General features: G+C 38.0%; 1 protein-coding gene across 4 annotated transcripts in view; it reads right to left on the reverse strand.

Annotated features, from left to right (window-relative positions):
• GK (glycerol kinase) overlaps positions 1–18,680 on the reverse strand; it is a 77,006-nt gene that overhangs the window by 23,227 nt on the left and 35,099 nt on the right. For 2 of the 4 annotated variants that reach the window (XM_036270219.1, XM_036270221.1), the window contains exons 5-13: positions 18,138–18,214; positions 15,699–15,836; positions 12,979–13,088; positions 12,428–12,494; positions 11,310–11,327; positions 9,248–9,283; positions 8,802–8,869; positions 3,256–3,298; positions 1,966–2,046 (exon numbers count right to left, since the gene is read on the reverse strand). In XM_036270219.1, coding sequence (XP_036126112.1) covers positions 1,966–2,046; positions 3,256–3,298; positions 8,802–8,869; positions 9,248–9,283; positions 11,310–11,327; positions 12,428–12,494; positions 12,979–13,088; positions 15,699–15,836; positions 18,138–18,214 — 638 coding nt within the window. The remainder of the gene's footprint in view (positions 1–1,965; positions 2,047–3,255; positions 3,299–8,801; positions 8,870–9,247; positions 9,284–11,309; positions 11,328–12,427; positions 12,495–12,978; positions 13,089–15,698; positions 15,837–18,137; positions 18,215–18,680) is intronic. The other 2 variants (XM_036270222.1, XM_036270220.1) reach the window with 1 other exon arrangement.

Raw genomic sequence — 18,680 nt, forward strand, 5'->3', positions numbered from 1 at the left:
TTTATCCTAGAGTAGGAAGACCCAGAAAAACTGATAGCTGCCTCCTAGTATTTGAATGCCAATCTAGGTCTGATGGTTAGTAAGAAGTAGTTTTTTTTCCTTTATTGATTTTTAGAGACACAGGAAGGGAGAGGGAAGGAGAGATAAAAACATCGAGGAGCGAGAACATTGATTGGCCGCCTCCTGCATGTCCCCCACTGGAGATCGGCCCACAACCTGGGCATGTGCCCTGACCAGGAATCGAACCAGCAACCTCCTGGTGCATGGGTTGATGCTCAACCACTGAGCCACACTGGCTGGGCAAGAAGCAGTTTCTGGTGCTATCTTCAAACAGAAGTTGAAAAGATATGAACGAAGGCTAGAAGAGAAGGCTTTTCATATTTGGATGGAAGTTAAGGCCAGGTAATCTGTATCCCTCAGACCCTTTCCATATCTAAGGCATCTATACTTCTAAATGCCTGGTTATCTCCCATATAAGGAAAAAAGAGAGCAACTTACTATTATTGTTATAGGTACCACATATTCGATGTGCCTAGTGCTGTACTAAGGACTTTCCATGGCGGGAAACAGAGGGAAAGAGGGCTTATAAGAGTTTAAGTTCTGAGAAGTATTGGGATACCTTTAATACACAGACTAAGTAGTTCACAAATGCTCCTATTATCCATAGATAAGGGGTTAGAGCAGAGGCTACAGTGTTTATAGGGAGAGGGTAAGAAATAACTGAAATAAACTACAATTCTTTATGCTCTAGGCTTAAAAGCTAGTAATATGTTTTAACTAAAAGCAAAGTATTACTAGATACTGCGGGAAACAAGACTCAATAAGTTTTCAGATCATATATGATATTTGTAGATTACAAGGGAGCCATTTAAAATTAATTGTAAAGAAATGCTTTTAAGAAATGTATCTGATTTTACAGAGTACTGCTTCTTTGACTTCTAAAATAAATGTTTCTATGGTTTATAATACAAACTTATCATGTCCTATAGGCTTAGGCTGACATATTCCTACTAGAATTTACAGACATGTTTTGAAACAAATGCTTTCAGTGAAAAATGGCATAAATATTCTTACTTCATTTCCCAGATCAAAGTGTGATACAAACTATTTTTATGGAGAGACATGTAAAGAGAGCTGCTCTGCCTTTTTGTGCCCAGTGTTTCTCTTTGGAACATTGTGGCACTGTAGTCATAAACATAGAATTTTCAAGCTAAAAGAAATATTAGAGCCTGGTTGGTGTGGCACAGTGGATTGGGCATTGGCCTATGGATTGAGAGGTCCTGGTTCGATTCCCGATTCCCGGTCAGGGCACATGCCTGGGTTGCAGGCTCGATCCCTAGTAAGGGGTGTGCAGGAGGCAGCCAATCAACATTTCTCTCTCACATCGATGCTTCTCTCTCCTAAAAAAAAATCAATAAAAACATACAAAACAGCCCTGGCCGGTTTTGCTTAGTGGTTAGAGCATTGGCCTACAGTCCAGAGAGACCCGGGTTCGGTTCCCGCTAAGGGCATGTACCTCGGTTGCAGTTTGTCCCCGGCCCTGGTTGGGCTGTGTGGGTGGCAACCACTCGATGTGTCTCTCTCATGTCGATGTTTCTCTCTCTCCCTCTCCCTCCCACTCTATCTGAACAAAAAACAAAACAAAACAAAAAAACATACAAAACAGAAATACTAGAGCAAATCAATGCCTTATTATATTTAATAATAGCTAAATAATAGCAACGTGGTTAAGGTCCCACAATTAACTGGTAAACAGACTGAGGAACCAATATACTCAAGGTCTCATGGGAGACCTGACTCCCAGCTCAGTCCTGAGTTTCTTCCACTCAATCCAATGTGAAGAAGAAAACTAAGTGTTTTCAGTCCTATAAATTAAGATTTACCAGGAAAGGTGTTAGAAAATGCTATGATTTTCTTAGTTTTGAATGTTTGTCATTTTATCCATATTGATTGAAAAGTACTTACTTCTAGTGCATAATATACTGGTTTGTCTCTGCCAAGTTTGTAAGCCACTGTGGTCAGAAGGCCATGTTCAGAAAATACACACTATGGGAAAGAGAAAAAGATTTCAGTAGTCAGGAAAATAATAAAGATTTTTTTTTTTTTTGGTTTGTTTGTTAGTCCTCACCTGAGGATATTTTTCCATTGATTTTTTAGATCAAGTGGAAGGGAAGGAGTGGGCGGGGGGAAGAGAGAGATAAAAAAACACACGATGTGAGAGAGACACAGATTGGTTGCCTCCTGCATAACTAGGTCTGGGGACAAACCTGCAACCCAGGTACATGCCCTTGACCAGGAATCAAACCCAAGACCCTTTGGTCTGGGGGCCAATGCTCTAACCACTGAGTAAAATGGGCCAGGAAGAGATAGCTTTTTTAAAAAAATTAACTAATTAATTTATTTTTGTTACAGATGTCCCCCCCCCATAATACCCTCCACCCAATCCCACCCCCCCAGCATTATTGTCTATGTCCTTGTTTACACATACATACGTAAAAGTTCTGTGGTTCATCTCTTCCCTCCCCCCACATCCACCTCTTCTGAGGTTTGTCAAAGCTACAATAACCAAGGTACAAAATAATTCAATAAATATAACAATTTAAAAAATAAATCTTAGCCAAAATTACCAGTATTAGGCACTTAAACAGTGCAAAAATTTTATCCCTTGTTCCAAATTAGATTCGCATTAAGAATCTAACAGGATCCAAAAAAAGAATCTAACAAGGTCCTAGTGTACATATCTCTCCAGCACAATTAAAAACATATAACATTCAAAGAACCTATAATGGTTCTTACTAGAACCATTCAAATTTAGTGATAGTCATCATTGAGTTCTTAACTAAGAACTGATAAAAACAATAAGAGTTGAATTTTAAAAGTAACTTAACAGGCCCTGGCCCATTTTGCTCAGTGGTTAGAACATCGGCCTGCGGTCCAGAGAGACCCGGGTTCGGTTCCCACTAAGGGCATGTAACTCGGTTGCAGTTTGTCCCTGGCCCGGGTTGGTCATGCAGGTGGCAGCACCTCCATGTGTCCCTTTCAGATCGATGTTTCTCTCTCTCTCTCTTTCTCTCTCTCCCTCCCACTCTATCTGAACAAAAAATGAAAAAATGTCCTTGGATGAGGATAAAAAAAATAAAATAAAATAAAATTTAAAAAATAATAAAAATAAAAGTAACTTAACAGCAAATTGTGCTCAAGCATTATTATATGAAGTTAAAGACTTTCACCAATCTTTTGATTTGAAAAACCCACCTTACGGCCTGTGTTACATAGTAAGAAACAGCCTGTTCCATACCTATAATTGGGGGAAGAAGAAACAGTATGACAATTTTATTAAAAGTAAGTGGGGAAACATTAATAATACAAATTATTTAAACTGACACTTAACTTAGTACAACAAAAGTAATTATATTAAAGTTTTAGAAAAGTTCCAAAAGCTAACAAACATCACATACCCCACTCTGGAATCATGTTTTAAAGATCAGTCTAGAAGAAAATATACTTAGCCTGGCCGGTGTGGCTCAGTGGTTGAGTGTCAACCCCTGCACCAGGGGGTTGCCAGTTCTAATCCAGGTCAGAGCACATGCCCAGGTTGTGGGCAAATCCCCAGTGGGGGGCATGCAGGAGGCGGCCAGTTGATAGTCTCTCTCATCGATGTTTCTAGCTCTCTCTCCAGTTCCCTTCCTGTCTCTCAAAAATATAATAAAGATTAATTCTTTAGGTATTAATTAATAAAAATTAATAAAGATCTAAAAATTAATAAATGTACTTAGTGCAAATTTTATGGAGAGATGCAGGTACAGTATCCAGTGCTTAGCCAAGTATAGCCCAGAGCTGTGTTAATAAAATATCACTGAATTACAACCAATTTTGCCTTCAGTCACAGTGACGTCGCTCCTCACCCATGTGGACTGAAGCACTGTGACTAAGAGCCTTTCACCAATGGGGCAGGCCAGTTGAGCTCTATCATGAGAATAGTCACAAACAGAAACGCCACTCTCCTCTGGCACAAAGAAAAGACCAAGTCCAGAGTGTGGGAAAGTGTAGCTGGACCATGGGCACAGAAGTGACACAGAGGGGAAGGCTACTTGAGGCCTAGCTTTCCTGTTCCCTTAGCAGGACTGGGCATTCTAACAGTGCTGGGAGAGCGAGGGCTGGAGTGCAACAGGGCTGCCTTGGAAGAACTGAATTTATTTTGTGGCAGCTTTATCACCATAAGCTTCGGACTCTGCAACAAGTCTGGCATGTGGACGGGAGTAGTTGTGACTTGTGCCAGGCAGATAAGCAGCCCCAAACTGATACCAGTGAGGGTCACAGGGAAACAGTTTCAACCGAGTTGGCTGTGATTGTCACCCCTGGCTTTCCACACGCTGTCCTGCCTGAGCTTGGGATTCCCTCCCCACGGGCCCTGCTGTTATGCTCTGTGACATTCTGGCAGGTGGGAGAAGAGGCAGCATTCAGTCCAGAGGTGGGCAGAGGGACCTCAGCAGAAGCTATTACCAGTCAGTGCTATATTAACAGACCCCATCCACTGCCTCTGTCTTGTGGAGCAAATAAACAGAAGGCAATTTTTTCCAATCAACATTTTCCCAGGTACCATTGTTCTGAATAAGAATTATCCCACAGGGAATATGGGATTAATGAATATCTAAGTTTTTAAAGACACCAGTCAAGTAACATTAGGTACAGGTAATAATACATTTACAAGTTAAAAGACCAAAATCACTTAAACCTTTTTACTTTCGTAATACTGAAAAAGGCTATATATTTGAAGTTATACATTTTTAAGTGATTTATTTTAAGAGAGAGAGGAAGGGAGAGGGAGCTAGAAACATCAGTGTGAGAAAGAATAATCGATCAGCTGCCTCCTGCATGCACTCCCAGTGGGGATCCAGCCCAAAACCCGGGCATGTGCCCTGAACAGGAATCAAATGGGGACCTCTCAGTCCATGGAATAATGCTCAATCCACTGAGCCACACTGGCCAGGCTGAAGTTATATACTTTAATAAATATTCATAAAAATGGAAGTTAAGGGTTTGTTTCACACTTTTAAAAGGAGAAATATGTATCAATTTACTACTCCTATAAACATTGTTCATATGAACGCTGGTGTATAAGTCTCAAAGTACAAAATTGATGCCAAGACTCAAGGCACTCAGTAAAAGTGAATCCTTAAGTTAGTATACTTAATAAGTAATTAATGAGCATTAGCAATGTATGAAGCGACTCCCTTGCTACGCGGAGGCCACAGCTTTCAAAGCAGTACATGGACAATTAGTTTCCTCTTAAATTTTACTATTCTTTCTTCCCAGTCATCCAACAGATAGGGCACTTTCAACATTCATATCTGTCTATCCTTCCTCAAGATTGCCCTGTGCTCAATAATAAAAAGATGTCTGACTTTGCAGATCTCTGCGAAGGTAAAGGTTGCTAACTATCCTTCTCGGAGAAGTGTGTCAAAGATGGTGCACAGTGGGGGAGGGGAGAATGGCCCTGGCTGAATCTGTGAAGGAAGTAAGAGGCCTCATTTATTACTCTTAGTGCCTCTGGGGAGAGGCGGCATCTATCTTAGGTTCTTTTTCTTAAAAGCAAATTTAATGTTAAAATAATCCATATTCATTCTAAAAAAAAAAAAAAAAGACAGATAAACTAAAAGAAAAATTAGAATCACCCATAATTTGCTCCTCCACCCATAAACAGAGATGGGGCTTTCCACTGAATTCTGAGCTGAATGACATTGGCTCCCTGTTGAGTTTCAGAGAGATTAACTAAATTCTCAGTTTCAATCTCTCAGGAGTTTCTTCTGCTCATCACTTATCTCTCGTTTATTTTACAACCTCCATCTGTTCTCTGCTCAGACTCCGAGGAAACATTCTCTGGTCTTGCAGTGACTAAAAACACAAACAAAAACCTCCAAACTTGGTATGATCCTGTTATCCTAACAAACTACTCACTTTACTCACCATTCCTGGATGGTTGCATTTTTACAAAGCACATTCTGTCTTGCTGTCTGTATTTGTTTTTTAACCTATCCACAAAAAGCATTTAACCATTTGCAACCTGGTTTCCATCTCGAGCATTCTAGTCAAGCTTCATTCTTGGAGGGCCCACTGAAGACCTAATTTCTATGTACAATGGTCTGTTCTCATTCTCAGCCTCCAAGACCTTTTTGTGGTCTTTTTCACTGCTGACCAAGCCTCCCTCTTAAATATCTCCACCCTGCCCTGGCCGGATAGCTAAGTTGGTTGGAGCATCGCCCAACCAAAAAAGATTGCAGGTTTAATTCCTGGTCAGGGCACATACCTGGCTTGCAGGTTTAATCCCCAATCAGGATGCATGCTGGAGGCAATCAATCAATCTCTCTCTCAAACCAATAAAAACATATCCTCAGGGGAGGATTTAAAAAATCTCTACCCTGGATTTCCACATGAATAAATAACTACATTCTATTTTTTGAAGTCTTCATGTCTGTGTCTCTAACTTCTCCTAAATATCTCCTCTACTTGTACACTTTTTTCTTGGTAATTTCATCTATTCCCATTGCTTTAAAAAAATCACCTCTAAAGAGGGGCAATTCAAAATCTCTACTTTTATGTTAAACTCATTCCACATTTCAAAATATGTGCAACATATAGCATACCAGTATCGCACACATTTCCCAAACAGAAATTCTTCTACTTGGACCCTTTCCTTATTTTGGCTAAGCCAAGTACCAGGTGCAGGTGACTAGACTCCACACCTGCTTCATGTATCTTGTCCTTCTGATGTGCCATGAATATGCAGCCTTCCTGTCTATCCCCATCCATCTTAGTTCTTGCTCCTGTTATGAATACACTGTTATGAGTGGCTTCTTCCATGGCCTCTTTGCCTCTAGTCTCTCCTCACTTTGACCTAGGACTGCCATATTGTTAAACAAACTGTTCCAGTCATCTCTGGACACCAGCTCACAAACCTTCAGAAGTATCCCATAGTCTATCAAGAAAAAGTCCTTAGGCTCCTTCCTCTATCTTGGAGCCGGTGAAGGCTGCTGGAAACAGGACTTCTATGAGGACAAATATATGTGGAAGGCTGTGGTCAAAGGCCATTTTTTTCTGGGTATAAGCAGAGTCTCCGGAACCAGAGGAAATACATTGCTCTTCTTAAAATTGAAGGTGTCTATGCGCAAGATGCAACTGAATTCTGCCCAGCCGGTGTGACTCAGTGGTTGAGTATCGACCCATGCACCAAGAGGTTGCTGGTTTGATTCCCGGTCAGGACACATGCCCAGGCTGCGGGTACGATCCCCAGTGGGGGGCGTGTAGGAGGCAGCCAATTGATGTTCTCTCTCATTGATGTTTCTATCTCTCTCTCCCTCTCACTTCCTCTCTCTCCAAAATCAATAAAAAAAAAAAAATTAAGAAAGCCAGAGATTTAAATATATATATATATATATGGAGAGCCTAGTTTTCTATCATTTGTCTTATTCCACTGCCTGAAATCTAGAATTCAAAGGATATATCTCCAGATCCGCACTGACTCAAGCTCTCCTGTTCATGGCAACCTCAGGATACCATGACCTGCAAAGAATTTTCATTATCTCAAACCCTCCGTCCCCAAACTCTCACACTCTTGCAATGAGGACTGCTGACCTTGCTAGACTACAAGAACATTTAATCTAAAATGTTTTAAAAAAAATGTTAGACATTCCATTAGTCACAAAAGAAGAACTTGCTCACTGAAGTTAAACACTGACGAGAAATTTAGAAAATTCTCAAGAAAAGAACAATTAAATATAGATAGTCTCTTGGCAGGCCTATGGAAATCTTTACCACACCGGGGACAGTAAAATGTAGAGAGTAAGAGCTTGGCTAAGTCAAATTAGATGGGTCTGGGTACAGAGATTGCTTCTGTCACTTAATGGCTGAACCTCTCTGAGTATCTGTTTTCTCATCCTAAACTGGGAGTAATCTTATTACTCTTAGATGTAGGGCTTGTTAGACTCCATGTGTGTGAGTACTAAGAAGATGAGATTAGAAGGGAAGTACACCAAATCTCTACTTCTATCATTCCTTCTGCTTCTTGTCAAAGGGGAAACTCCAAATAATGGAGAGAATGCAGCACCAGGAGAATAGCATTGAAAATTCCACAAAAATATGACTTTCTAGTTATAGTGAGAAAGTCTAGGGCAGGAACAATATTGTAGTTTATTTATTTTTTATTTTTTTATCCTCACCTGAGGACATTTTTGCATTTATTTTTACATAGAGTGGGAGGGAGAGAGGGAGGAAGAGAGAGAGAGAAGCATTGACGTGAGAGAGACACATTGACTGGCTGCCACCCACATGACCCCAACTGGGGCTAGGGACAAACTCCAACAGAGGTACATGCCCTTAGCAGGAACCGAACCCAGGACTCTCCGGTCCGTGGGCCAACGCTTTAACCTCTGAGTCAAACTGGCCAGGGCAAAAATTATAGTTTAAAAACATGGCTCTTCCTCCCCTCTGCTCAGTCCTCCCTGCTAATTTCCCTAAAAAGGCATGAGTACTGTAAACCAAATGTAGTTTGTAGATTGGAAAAGGTATTGGATTTCATAAATTAAGGTCTTCACAAGCCTCATCAACGTGTTTACATATGGCACAGTGCATTTTATTTGAAGGAGATCAAGAAAAACAAAAGGCAAACAAATGTATATATTCCTATTGGAACTCTTAACCTATTGATTTGCAGCCTGGATGAACTTTAAAAGCTTTTCCTCATTCAAAGCACCAAAGCGATAAACAAAACACCATTCATTTTTAGGTCTGTTTCTTAAACTCACGTATTTTTGGCTTGTCCATCTCGGAAACACATTTGTCCCACCAGTGCAGCAGACTGGTCCCCCAAACACTGAAAGTGTAAATGACAATAAAGAACATGTAAGACAATATTATTAATTTCCTTTTTAGAGGAGCCATAGGATTTATGTTTCCTTTTTTATTTACCAAGGAATGAATTGATTTATGTTTTCGGCATTGCCTCCATTTGGCCATTGTCTTATTTGTTAATACCCCTATGAGACTACAGGTATGGGAAGGGAGTGTAAGAATTGATTTCTTCCAAAGAGTCTCAATCCACACGAGAACAAGAAGGAGCTGATTTTGCTGCTCTGACTTCTTCCTCACAGTTTAGGAAGGGGCAGATTGATTAAGATATAAAAGTAAAGCCTTAACATGGAAGGGGTGAGGGTAGGGAGGTAGCAGGGAGATGTTAAGTGGTGAAACTTACCCCAGATATTGGCACACCTTCCAAGGCCCCAGCTTTCTAATAAAAATTTAAAAAAGGATTATGAATAATTACAAACTGTTGGCTCTACTAACATGACTGCAATAGAAATGAACATGAAATAGCGACATGCCAGAGCATGTGGGGCAGACAAGACAAAGCAAGTGTTTCAGCTACATGAGTGGTTCAGAGACAGAAATTAGAAGTATTCCTAAACTGACAAGAGGAAACATGGCATTGGAGAATGGACATGAAATCATTGGACTGGGAGTCAGGAGACATGGGTGCTATTCCTGGTTAGTTAGTATGAAGCCATTGAGCAGGCTGCTGAAACTTCTCTGTGCCTTGCTTTATTTATCTACAAAACGGGGCCCAGGCTACACGAACGCTGAAGTCCATTAGCAATTTGCGCTGCTCTCCATTACTAAGAAAAGACTAACACATTCTTTAAAAATGAACATACGAATAGCTAGGAAACCAGCATGGAACTTACTAATTTTGGAAGGCTGCATTTTACCAACTATTCTTCCTACTCAAACTGCTCTTATGATAAGAAACACAACAGTGTTCAGGTATTAAGTACTATTTGTTTATAGCTAACATCATTCTTCAAGTTTAGATAAACAAGAGCTAATGTATGTCATGAGTAGTGGTTTTTATTTTGATGAAGTGTGGCCAGTATTCCAGGAAGAAAAACAAAATTTAAGTCGCTGACTGTATACTTCAACAAACTTATTTAAAAAAAAAATACACTAGTCTGGCTGGTGTGGCTTAGTGGTGGAGCGTCGCCCCATGCACCAGGAGGTTGCTGGTTCAATTCCCAGTCAGGGCACATGCCCAATTTGTGGGCCCGATTCCCAGTGGAGGGCGTGCAGGAGGCAGCCGATTGATGTTCTCTCTCATTGATGGTTCTATCTCTGTCGCCCTCTCTCTTCCTCTCTCTCTAAAACCAATAAAGAAATAAATAAAATCAATAAAAAAAATACACTAGGGAAGGGGGGATGTCAATGGGGGAAGAAAAGAAGAAACATCTGCAACACTTTCAACAATAAAGATATATAAAAAATACACTAACACAAAGCAATTTGTGCTAATATTAAGGAATTAAGGGAAAGGATGTGATCCCCGAGATATATGTGATGTACTAGGAAGTGCACCAAACAAAAGCTTTGGACCCACCTCTCACTCTGTTATTTGTGGGCCAGTCTCTGGCCTCCGGGAGCTTTGGGCCCCCTATCTGCTGGAGTGAGGGTAAGAATAGAAGCCATCTCACATGGTTCTGATGATAAGGAAACAACAGCATATATGTGGAAGCCCTTTACAGAATAGAAAACACCCTCAGAGAGCAGATATTATTTTCTTTCTTTCACGCTTTCTTGTTAATTCAAGACCTGCTATTTTTATTTACTATCTTTATTCTTAGGGAACCTGAACCTGGATATTAAGTGAAGGGTAAATTTAATAAAGGGCTGAAAGTGAACCAGTAGGAAACCTAGAGGCTGTATTTCCTAATATATTTAAACACTAAAAGAAGTCTTTGTTTATACTACTGACATAATGATCAAACTACCAGCAGGATCTATTACGTGAGGTCAGGCAGGGAAAGAGTTCCTTTTTCTTCACAGGGAGGGAGCTCTGGAGGATCCCTGGGAACATCCTCTGGTGAAGCATGCAGAAAAAGTGACAGTGCATTTCCAACTAATTGGTCTGAAAGGCTGGTCAGGGTATATGTTTAGGACATTTCAAAATCACATCTAATTTCCAAAGCACATCAAACTGTACTTTGTAATGGGGACATCAGAATTTCTCATGCCAGGAAACTACCGTATCGTCTTTTATTTTGAAACATCACTCTCAGTCTTATGGAAAGCTTAAGAACAAATAAGACTAAATAAAAATAAAAAAAAAACCTAAAGCTTGACTAGAGCTTATAATAATTTGAAGAGTCATGGTTTTAGATAAATCTATTTGACAAATGGACTTAATGCTTGTTTAAAACTAAATGGAAATGCACTGTATCTTTTCCAAATGAATGGGTAGAATAATTGGTGGGCAACCTACTCACCAGGCTATGAGAGATTTTCTATAGTCAGCAAGGGGAAAAAGGGGGACAGAAGCATAATATTTTAAATGCAAGAGAAAACTAGGCCAGTTCAATGTTCTTTTCAACCATCCTCTGAAATGGTTTCTCAAGAATAGTTTTTTTTCTCTGACTCAAGTAAGTTTGTAGACAGCTATAAAATCATCGAAGTATTTGCACTGTAGATAAGAAGTGACTACTCTTTAAAAAACTCCATGTTGCCTTAAAGGCTTTATTATGAATGAAACATTTAAGAATTCTTGCTCAAGTTTTATCCAGAGCACGTAAGTGTTCAAGTTAATTAAAATTAACACTATAAATAGATTTTCTAATATTCATCATGAAATATCTAAATATTTTCTGCAATTTTTCTTAGATGTATTCTTAAGTTTTATCATAAATTCCAGCTTTTTGTGTTCAAACATCAGTTCAAATCATCCTAGAGCTTTCCATCCCTGACGTATAATCAGAGATACTCAATGATGTTAAGCAGATTTTTTTTTGCCGAAACTACCTTTTCTGAGTTTCAATGAAAGCAACAGTAAAAATGTCCATTATGGAACCCAATGTAATTAGCAATCACATATCAGAAACAGACACTTTGCTTTCAGTTTCTTTGCTAAAGTTTTCTTCAGGTTGATAAAGAATGCAATTTAAAACATGGTTTGGCCATTAAAAGAGATTGTATACCAACTATATTTAAATTAAAAAATTAAATTAAAAAAGAAGGGATTCAACAGAAAAAAGAACACAACTAAAATGTGAAGAGACTTTCTATAAATTAAAAACAGACACAACTACTAAACAGGTATTTGGATTCAAAGAACAAAATAGCTCAAACATTCCCATGTCACCCTCTGTAGTTAGATTATCTCAGTAATACTTCAAAAGTATAATACTGAAGGGAAAGCCAATTCAAGTTTATAAAATACAAAATGAATTGGTAAAAACTCTATAATTTTTAAGTTATAAAACTATTTAAATATTAACATCTTATTTTACATATTAGCAACATTCACAGAGAAGTCACAAGTCTTAAACTATCAAAGTAACAATTTCAAACTCTGATTAGTGAAGTTTTTTAAATGAAAATTTGTATTTACCATTAAGCCATAGATCTCAGAAGAACTCCGGACATTTGGAAGAATTTTCATTGGAATTTCAAAAAATCTGAAAAAAAAAAAAAAAGATAAGATTGGGTATTTAACACTGAAGTAAATATCTGAAAAATTTTACATGCATTTAAAGGCAAAAAATGTAAATAACAATTAGTGAATGGATGTATTTGAGTATAAAATTAAATAGTAACAAAAATAAACAAGCAGAACATAGTTGTATGACTATATATTTAAGATTCTAATTTTATCCAAGCCAATCAATAAAAAATTAAAAAAGCACACAGAAACCAAAGTACTTTTCTAAAGGAATTTAACCTTCCTTGGAGAATAATCAAGGCAATTCCTTAATTTGGCATGTTTATTGTATATGCAACAATAATCTCTCTTAAAAGATCACACAACATAGACTTTTATATCGTAGCTGAAATACCAACATTTAAAGTTTAGTGCTCCACTAATGTCTGAAAAGAATAAGATTTAGGTTATAAATAGGTAACATATTTGGAAAGCTATTCTTGGGAGAAAACACAACTCACTCGCAGAGCTCTTTATCCCATTCCAAAGAATGAATATTGAAAAGCATCGTCCTGCTTGCATTTGTTACATCCGTACAGTGGACGCCTCCATTGGTTCCTCCTGTCAAGCACTAGACAGAATAAAAAGGACATGTTAAATCTGTACTTATTTCCAATTGAATCTACATTTTGTCAAGGGCCATAATCAGCAGCAGAGCATGTAAAACAGAACAGCACATTTTAATTACTTAATTTTCTAGTTTTCAACAGTGTCCAATACAAATATAATGTAAGCTACATTTGTAATTTGAAATCTTCTAGTAGTTACATTTAAAAAGCATACAGAAGCAGGTGAAATTGATTTTAATAATACTATTTATTTTATTTAACTCAATATATCCAAATGTCCTTTCAACATAAAAAATTAGCCTGGCTGGTGTGGCTCAGTGGATTGAACATCGTCCCATGGACTGAGAGGTCCCGGTTCGATTCCCAGTCAGGGCACATGACCAGGTTACAGGCTCAAAACCCAGTAGGGGGCATGCAGGAGGCAGCTGATTGATGTTTCTCTCTGATATTTATGTTTCTCTCTCTCTCTCCCTTCCTCTCTAAAAAAAAATCAATAAAAATTAAAAAAATATTGCTGAGACATTTTACCCCCCTTTTGACTACTAACTTTTTGAGATTCAGTGTGTATTTTATGCTCACAGCACGTCTCACTTCAGACCGGCCACATTTCAAGGCAAAGTGGCTGCCATATTAGCATAGTTCTAGTTCATTGTGAGTTAAACAAAAAACCAGTTTTGTTTTCATTCTCTTATCTTTGGAAAATGCAGAGTTTTACTATATCTGGCAAAGTGAAATGCATTGAGATATCTGCCTCTTCAGGATCTTGCTAAACCCTGTGTTGCTGCTGTTCTTTTTGGTTTGTTTAGAATAATTCTCTCTCTCCCTCTCTCTCTCTCTAATCCTCACCCAAGGACATTTTTGCATTTATCTTCAGATAGAGTGGAATGGAGATAGATAGAGAGAGAAATATCGATGTGAGAGAGACACATGGAGTGGCTGCCACCCAAACGATCCCAACCGGGGCCAGGGGCAAACTGCAGCCAAGGTACATGCCCTGAGCGGGCATCGAACCCGGGACTCTCCGGTCTGTGGGCCAACCCTCTAACCGCTGAGCCAAACTGGCCAGGGCTGTTTGGAATACTTCTCATTGGGCTGGGTCTGCACTGACCCAAGCACATTATCTTGAAAGCAGAGTTTTAGACTCTCTGATGTTTAATACCCTTGTACCAGAATGGAAAGCCGTGATGCTTTCCTTTTTAATTTTTAAAAATTATTTTAAATATTTATTATTGTTGTTGTTGTTGTTGTTGTTAGTGCTGCTTTCTTTTATGTGAAAGCAATGAGGTAAGAAAGAAAGAAAAGTGGAGAAAGACATCACGGTGGGGGATATAGCCCAATGTGCTCCCTTGAGTCCCCTGCAGCTCACAGTTCCCACGTTCGTGCGTTACTCTGGTTCCAGGCAATTGTCAAATAGTCAAAACTATTTCAACTGTGACTGACATGTGTGAAAACTGTTGGCCATGAGCACAAAGCACAGCTAGCTAACACGGGTGTGTGTGTGTGTGGGTGTGTGTGTGTGTATGTAAGGTGGGCTTCCAGATAGCGGTTTCAAGACCACTGTGTGGATCTGACTAGTAAAAATAGGGATGTTATACCCTTGAAGCTCTCTGAATGTGAAAAAAATGCCGAAGTATTTATAAATGAAATTATATGTCTGGAATTTCATTAATCTGTAGGAAGAAAGTATATGTGAGTCTAATTGAAACAAGATTGGCGATAGTTGATTAACATAGCTGGCTCACTGCTGTACAGGTTTGTTACACTATTCCCTCTGCTTTGGGGTATATTTGAAAATACTTATAATAAAAAGAGAGAGAAATTACGTACTTTAAAGATATATCTGGGAAATGTTTGAAATGTTAGCTTCTACTTATCCATGTTCAGCTTAGGCAAAAAGATTATATAACAGAAGTTTCCACTATGATTTTTCACATTACGGTTTAATTAAATAAGATACAGACAGCTATGTAATGTTGAAAGCAAATAATAAAAGTAGCCTAGGTGTTTTATCATGTTAAATAGTTATTTCTTCTAAAAAACGGCTAGTGGGAAACTTCATATTAGGCAAGAGAGAAAGGCTACCTAAGTTGTCAATTACTAATCACCTAAATTTCTTATTCTAAAGATAACAGATGAGATATGGTTTTGGTAATCATCCTCCATTTTTAATGAACTAAGACAAGAAAAAATAAAGAGGAAATAGGTAAAGATGCTTCTCAAATGGAGTGTGAAATGTTCTGCTATTTCTTTATTTTTAAATTCTCACCCAAGGATATTTTTCCATTTAACTTCAGATAGAGGGGAGGGGGAGTGAAACATACCAATGTGAGAGATACACATTGACTGTATGCCTCCTGCATGACCCCAACCAGGGCCAGGGACGAATAGCAACCGAGGTACATGCCCTTGACTGGAATTGAACCTGAGACTCTTTGGTCTGCGGGCCAACACTCTAACCACTGAGCAAAACTAGCCAGGGCTGTTCTGCTATTTCTTGAGTGACTTTTCTAAATAATGCTGCCAAATAAAAATTTTAAACTCTTAGTAGACAATAGATAGTAGGCATGGCTGTCTAAAAAATTTCTCCAAACATGAATTCTATTTAAACATACCCAAATAAGCCACGAATCAATAGTCCCAAAAAGAGCTCTATCTTCTTCAACAGCCTTTTGAACGTTTCTCACATTATCCAGAAGCCAACGAACTTTCACAGCACTGAAGTAAGTGCTAAGTGGAAGGCCTGTCTTGGACTAAAAACAATTGCAAATTAAATTCATAACATTTTAAAAGAAAACAAAATACCAAACCCACCCCAAAACTCCACAAATCACAAAATATTCAGGGGCTCTAAAAGCAATCCCATGTACAGTGTTATGGATAAAAATACTTTACCTATCTCATGGTACAGGAAAGCATGCTTATGAACAAAGATCAGTGATATGTTGGCAGTTCAAAGAGCATCCACGTAGCAAGGAAAAGGGAAAATTAAATGATGCAATGCCCTGTAATCTAGACTTTTGTGATGAGTTAGTACTAACCTAGTCCAAAGCTCTGCTTTTTATTTTATATTCCATAAAGTGATATTTATATTGACAATAAGAGAGTATATCAAATTATAAACTAATGACCAAAACTAGAAAACTTTGTTTTAAAACATAAGACTTAACATTATATTTATGTGTATCAAAATAAGTATATTATAAATATATACTTATACGTTCATATTCAAATAATATAATATAAAATTAGTGGAGAATAAAGTAGAGCTAAAAAATACACCAGATTAAAGCAAAACAGAGTCACTCTATGTAAGAAAGTAGTTGTTTAAATTAGTAAATAAATCAAACAAAGAGAGGGTGAATTGAAATAAAGGTTAAAGTGTAATAATAAAACACATATGGCTTATTAATCTTCCTTGAGAAGGGATCAGGTCCAACTCTTATTATTGTTTGCAATTTTATTTTATTAGGGCTGATGAAAGTGGTTAAGAAAATATACACATCAAAACAATGCAATTATCTTTCCCTCCCCATCCTACTCTCCTCATTTATCATCTAACTAAAAAGTGATAATTTTTTCCTTATCTCCTATGGATATGTTTGGTAAGACAACTCAACCAAAGGATTTAGTACTTTAATGCAACCTGTAAGAATCTTAACTTATGGTTTTCCAGCTTCCCTAGAAAAAAATATAGATCAATGATCAAACATAATGAAAAGAAATAATTTATGGAAATATGCTCCCAGAAAACTAATAATGAGGTAGTATGCATTATCTCATTTTTACGACTTAGGTAGCAAGTGTAGAAGGCCCCTAAAATGGCACTGAAGAGAAAAACATGCATCCCATGAAACAAAGTGCAGTGGAGGTAGGGGTGAAGATTGGACAGGGTGAGAAAGGGAACAGAATAGATGATAAGGGTATATTCAAAGCTAGTGTTAAGTTATTTGGGCAGGTGGGGGCAGGAAATGGTTTGTTAAATTGCTGTAGTTAATAGGATTTTTAGCTTCATTTTTATTACAGATGTCCCCATTTCCTCCCCCTTTGCCCACCTCTACCCATCCTTCACCACCCCCTTCCCTCTGGCCACCACCACACTGTTATCTGTGTCTATGGGTTATGCATATATGTTCTTTAGCTAATCCCTACACCTTCTTTTATCTAGCCCCTCCTCCCCATCCCCTGACAGCTGTCAGTCTGTTCCATGTATCCTGTAATTAATAGCATTTGGACACCAATTTCAAAACCAAGAACCACAAGAAATTATCCTAAGAGTCCCACTAAAAAAATATAAAGGGGATAAAAAAATAAAAAAACAGAATTTCCTTTTGGATAGTAGGAGAATTTGGTCTTGACCTTGTTAAAAAAAAAATATCTTGCTTGATTCAAAAATTCTCTCTCCCTGCATTTACCTGAAGAGACAGAAAACTAGGCAATTTTTTTTATTAGCCGTATTCATATGAAGAGAGTGGAAATGTTCAATAAAGAGGTCAATAAAATGGCCCTGGCCTGTGCGGCTCAGTTGGTTGGAGCTGTGTCCAGTACACTAAAAGGTGGTGGGTTCGATTCCTGGTTGGGGTGTGTATTGGAGGCACTCAATGTTTCTCTCAATGATATTTCTCTCTCCCTTCCTCGTTCTAAAATCAATTTTAAAAAAGAGGTCAATAAAATGTCTCCTACTTTCTCTCCCTGAATCCAGATGCCTAAACACTCAAAAGCACCCAGAACTTTCTCTGATGGATAGTAGAAAACAGGAGGATGGATTTGAAAGTCAGGGTTCAATTACAGGAAGCAACCCCTGGAGAATATGGCTTAAACCACAGGGATATTTTATAATCCCCTCCAGGCAACCAACCTTGGAATATTATTCTTCTAAACAACTACAGGGCAAGGAAGACGGAAAAAAATCTGAGTTGTCCTCAATTATCTGCAGATAAGTATTCTATAAATTGTATCAAATAATTATTGTGCAATAAGATATGTCTTTCTGATGATATATCTACATTTTAAAACGAGCATTCTTATAGCATACTTTTGAAGAGATCTCTTACCTTGACAAAGTTATTATTTCCTGGAATTCTTTTACTAAGATTCTCAACAGTAGACTGGGTTCTTAGATCAAGCCACACTATAGACCAAAATATAATAATATATATTAAAAACAATTAAAAACAAATCAGATCTTAATGAAATCACTGTCAAGGATAAGAGACTGATTAGTTTCCATAAGCAATTAAAATGCTATAGCTTTCAAAAGACAGAAATTAGAACATTAGAAATGAATGGGCATATTGTTAGAGGAGAATAAATTTATGAGGGAGAATGTAAAGCTTTTATACAAAATCACAGACCAAGTTAGGAGAACAATACAAACCTTAGGGTGCTTATTTTGTATTCATTTTATAGAAAAAAAACACACAAAAAATGTTTTGGATATGGATTTTCTAAGCATACAAGAATGCAGAGAAAATCTAAATATTAGGCAGGCTAGTTGCCAAGACAGAATGCACAGCCCAGAATCACCATACTGAGTGTATAAAGCATATTACGTTTGAAAACTTGGGAGCAATTTGTTACAAAGTAGAGAATCTGAT

This window comes from Molossus molossus, unplaced genomic scaffold (assembly GCF_014108415.1).
Source record: "Molossus molossus isolate mMolMol1 unplaced genomic scaffold, mMolMol1.p scaffold_m16_p_2, whole genome shotgun sequence".
NCBI lineage: Eukaryota > Metazoa > Chordata > Mammalia > Chiroptera > Molossidae > Molossus > Molossus molossus.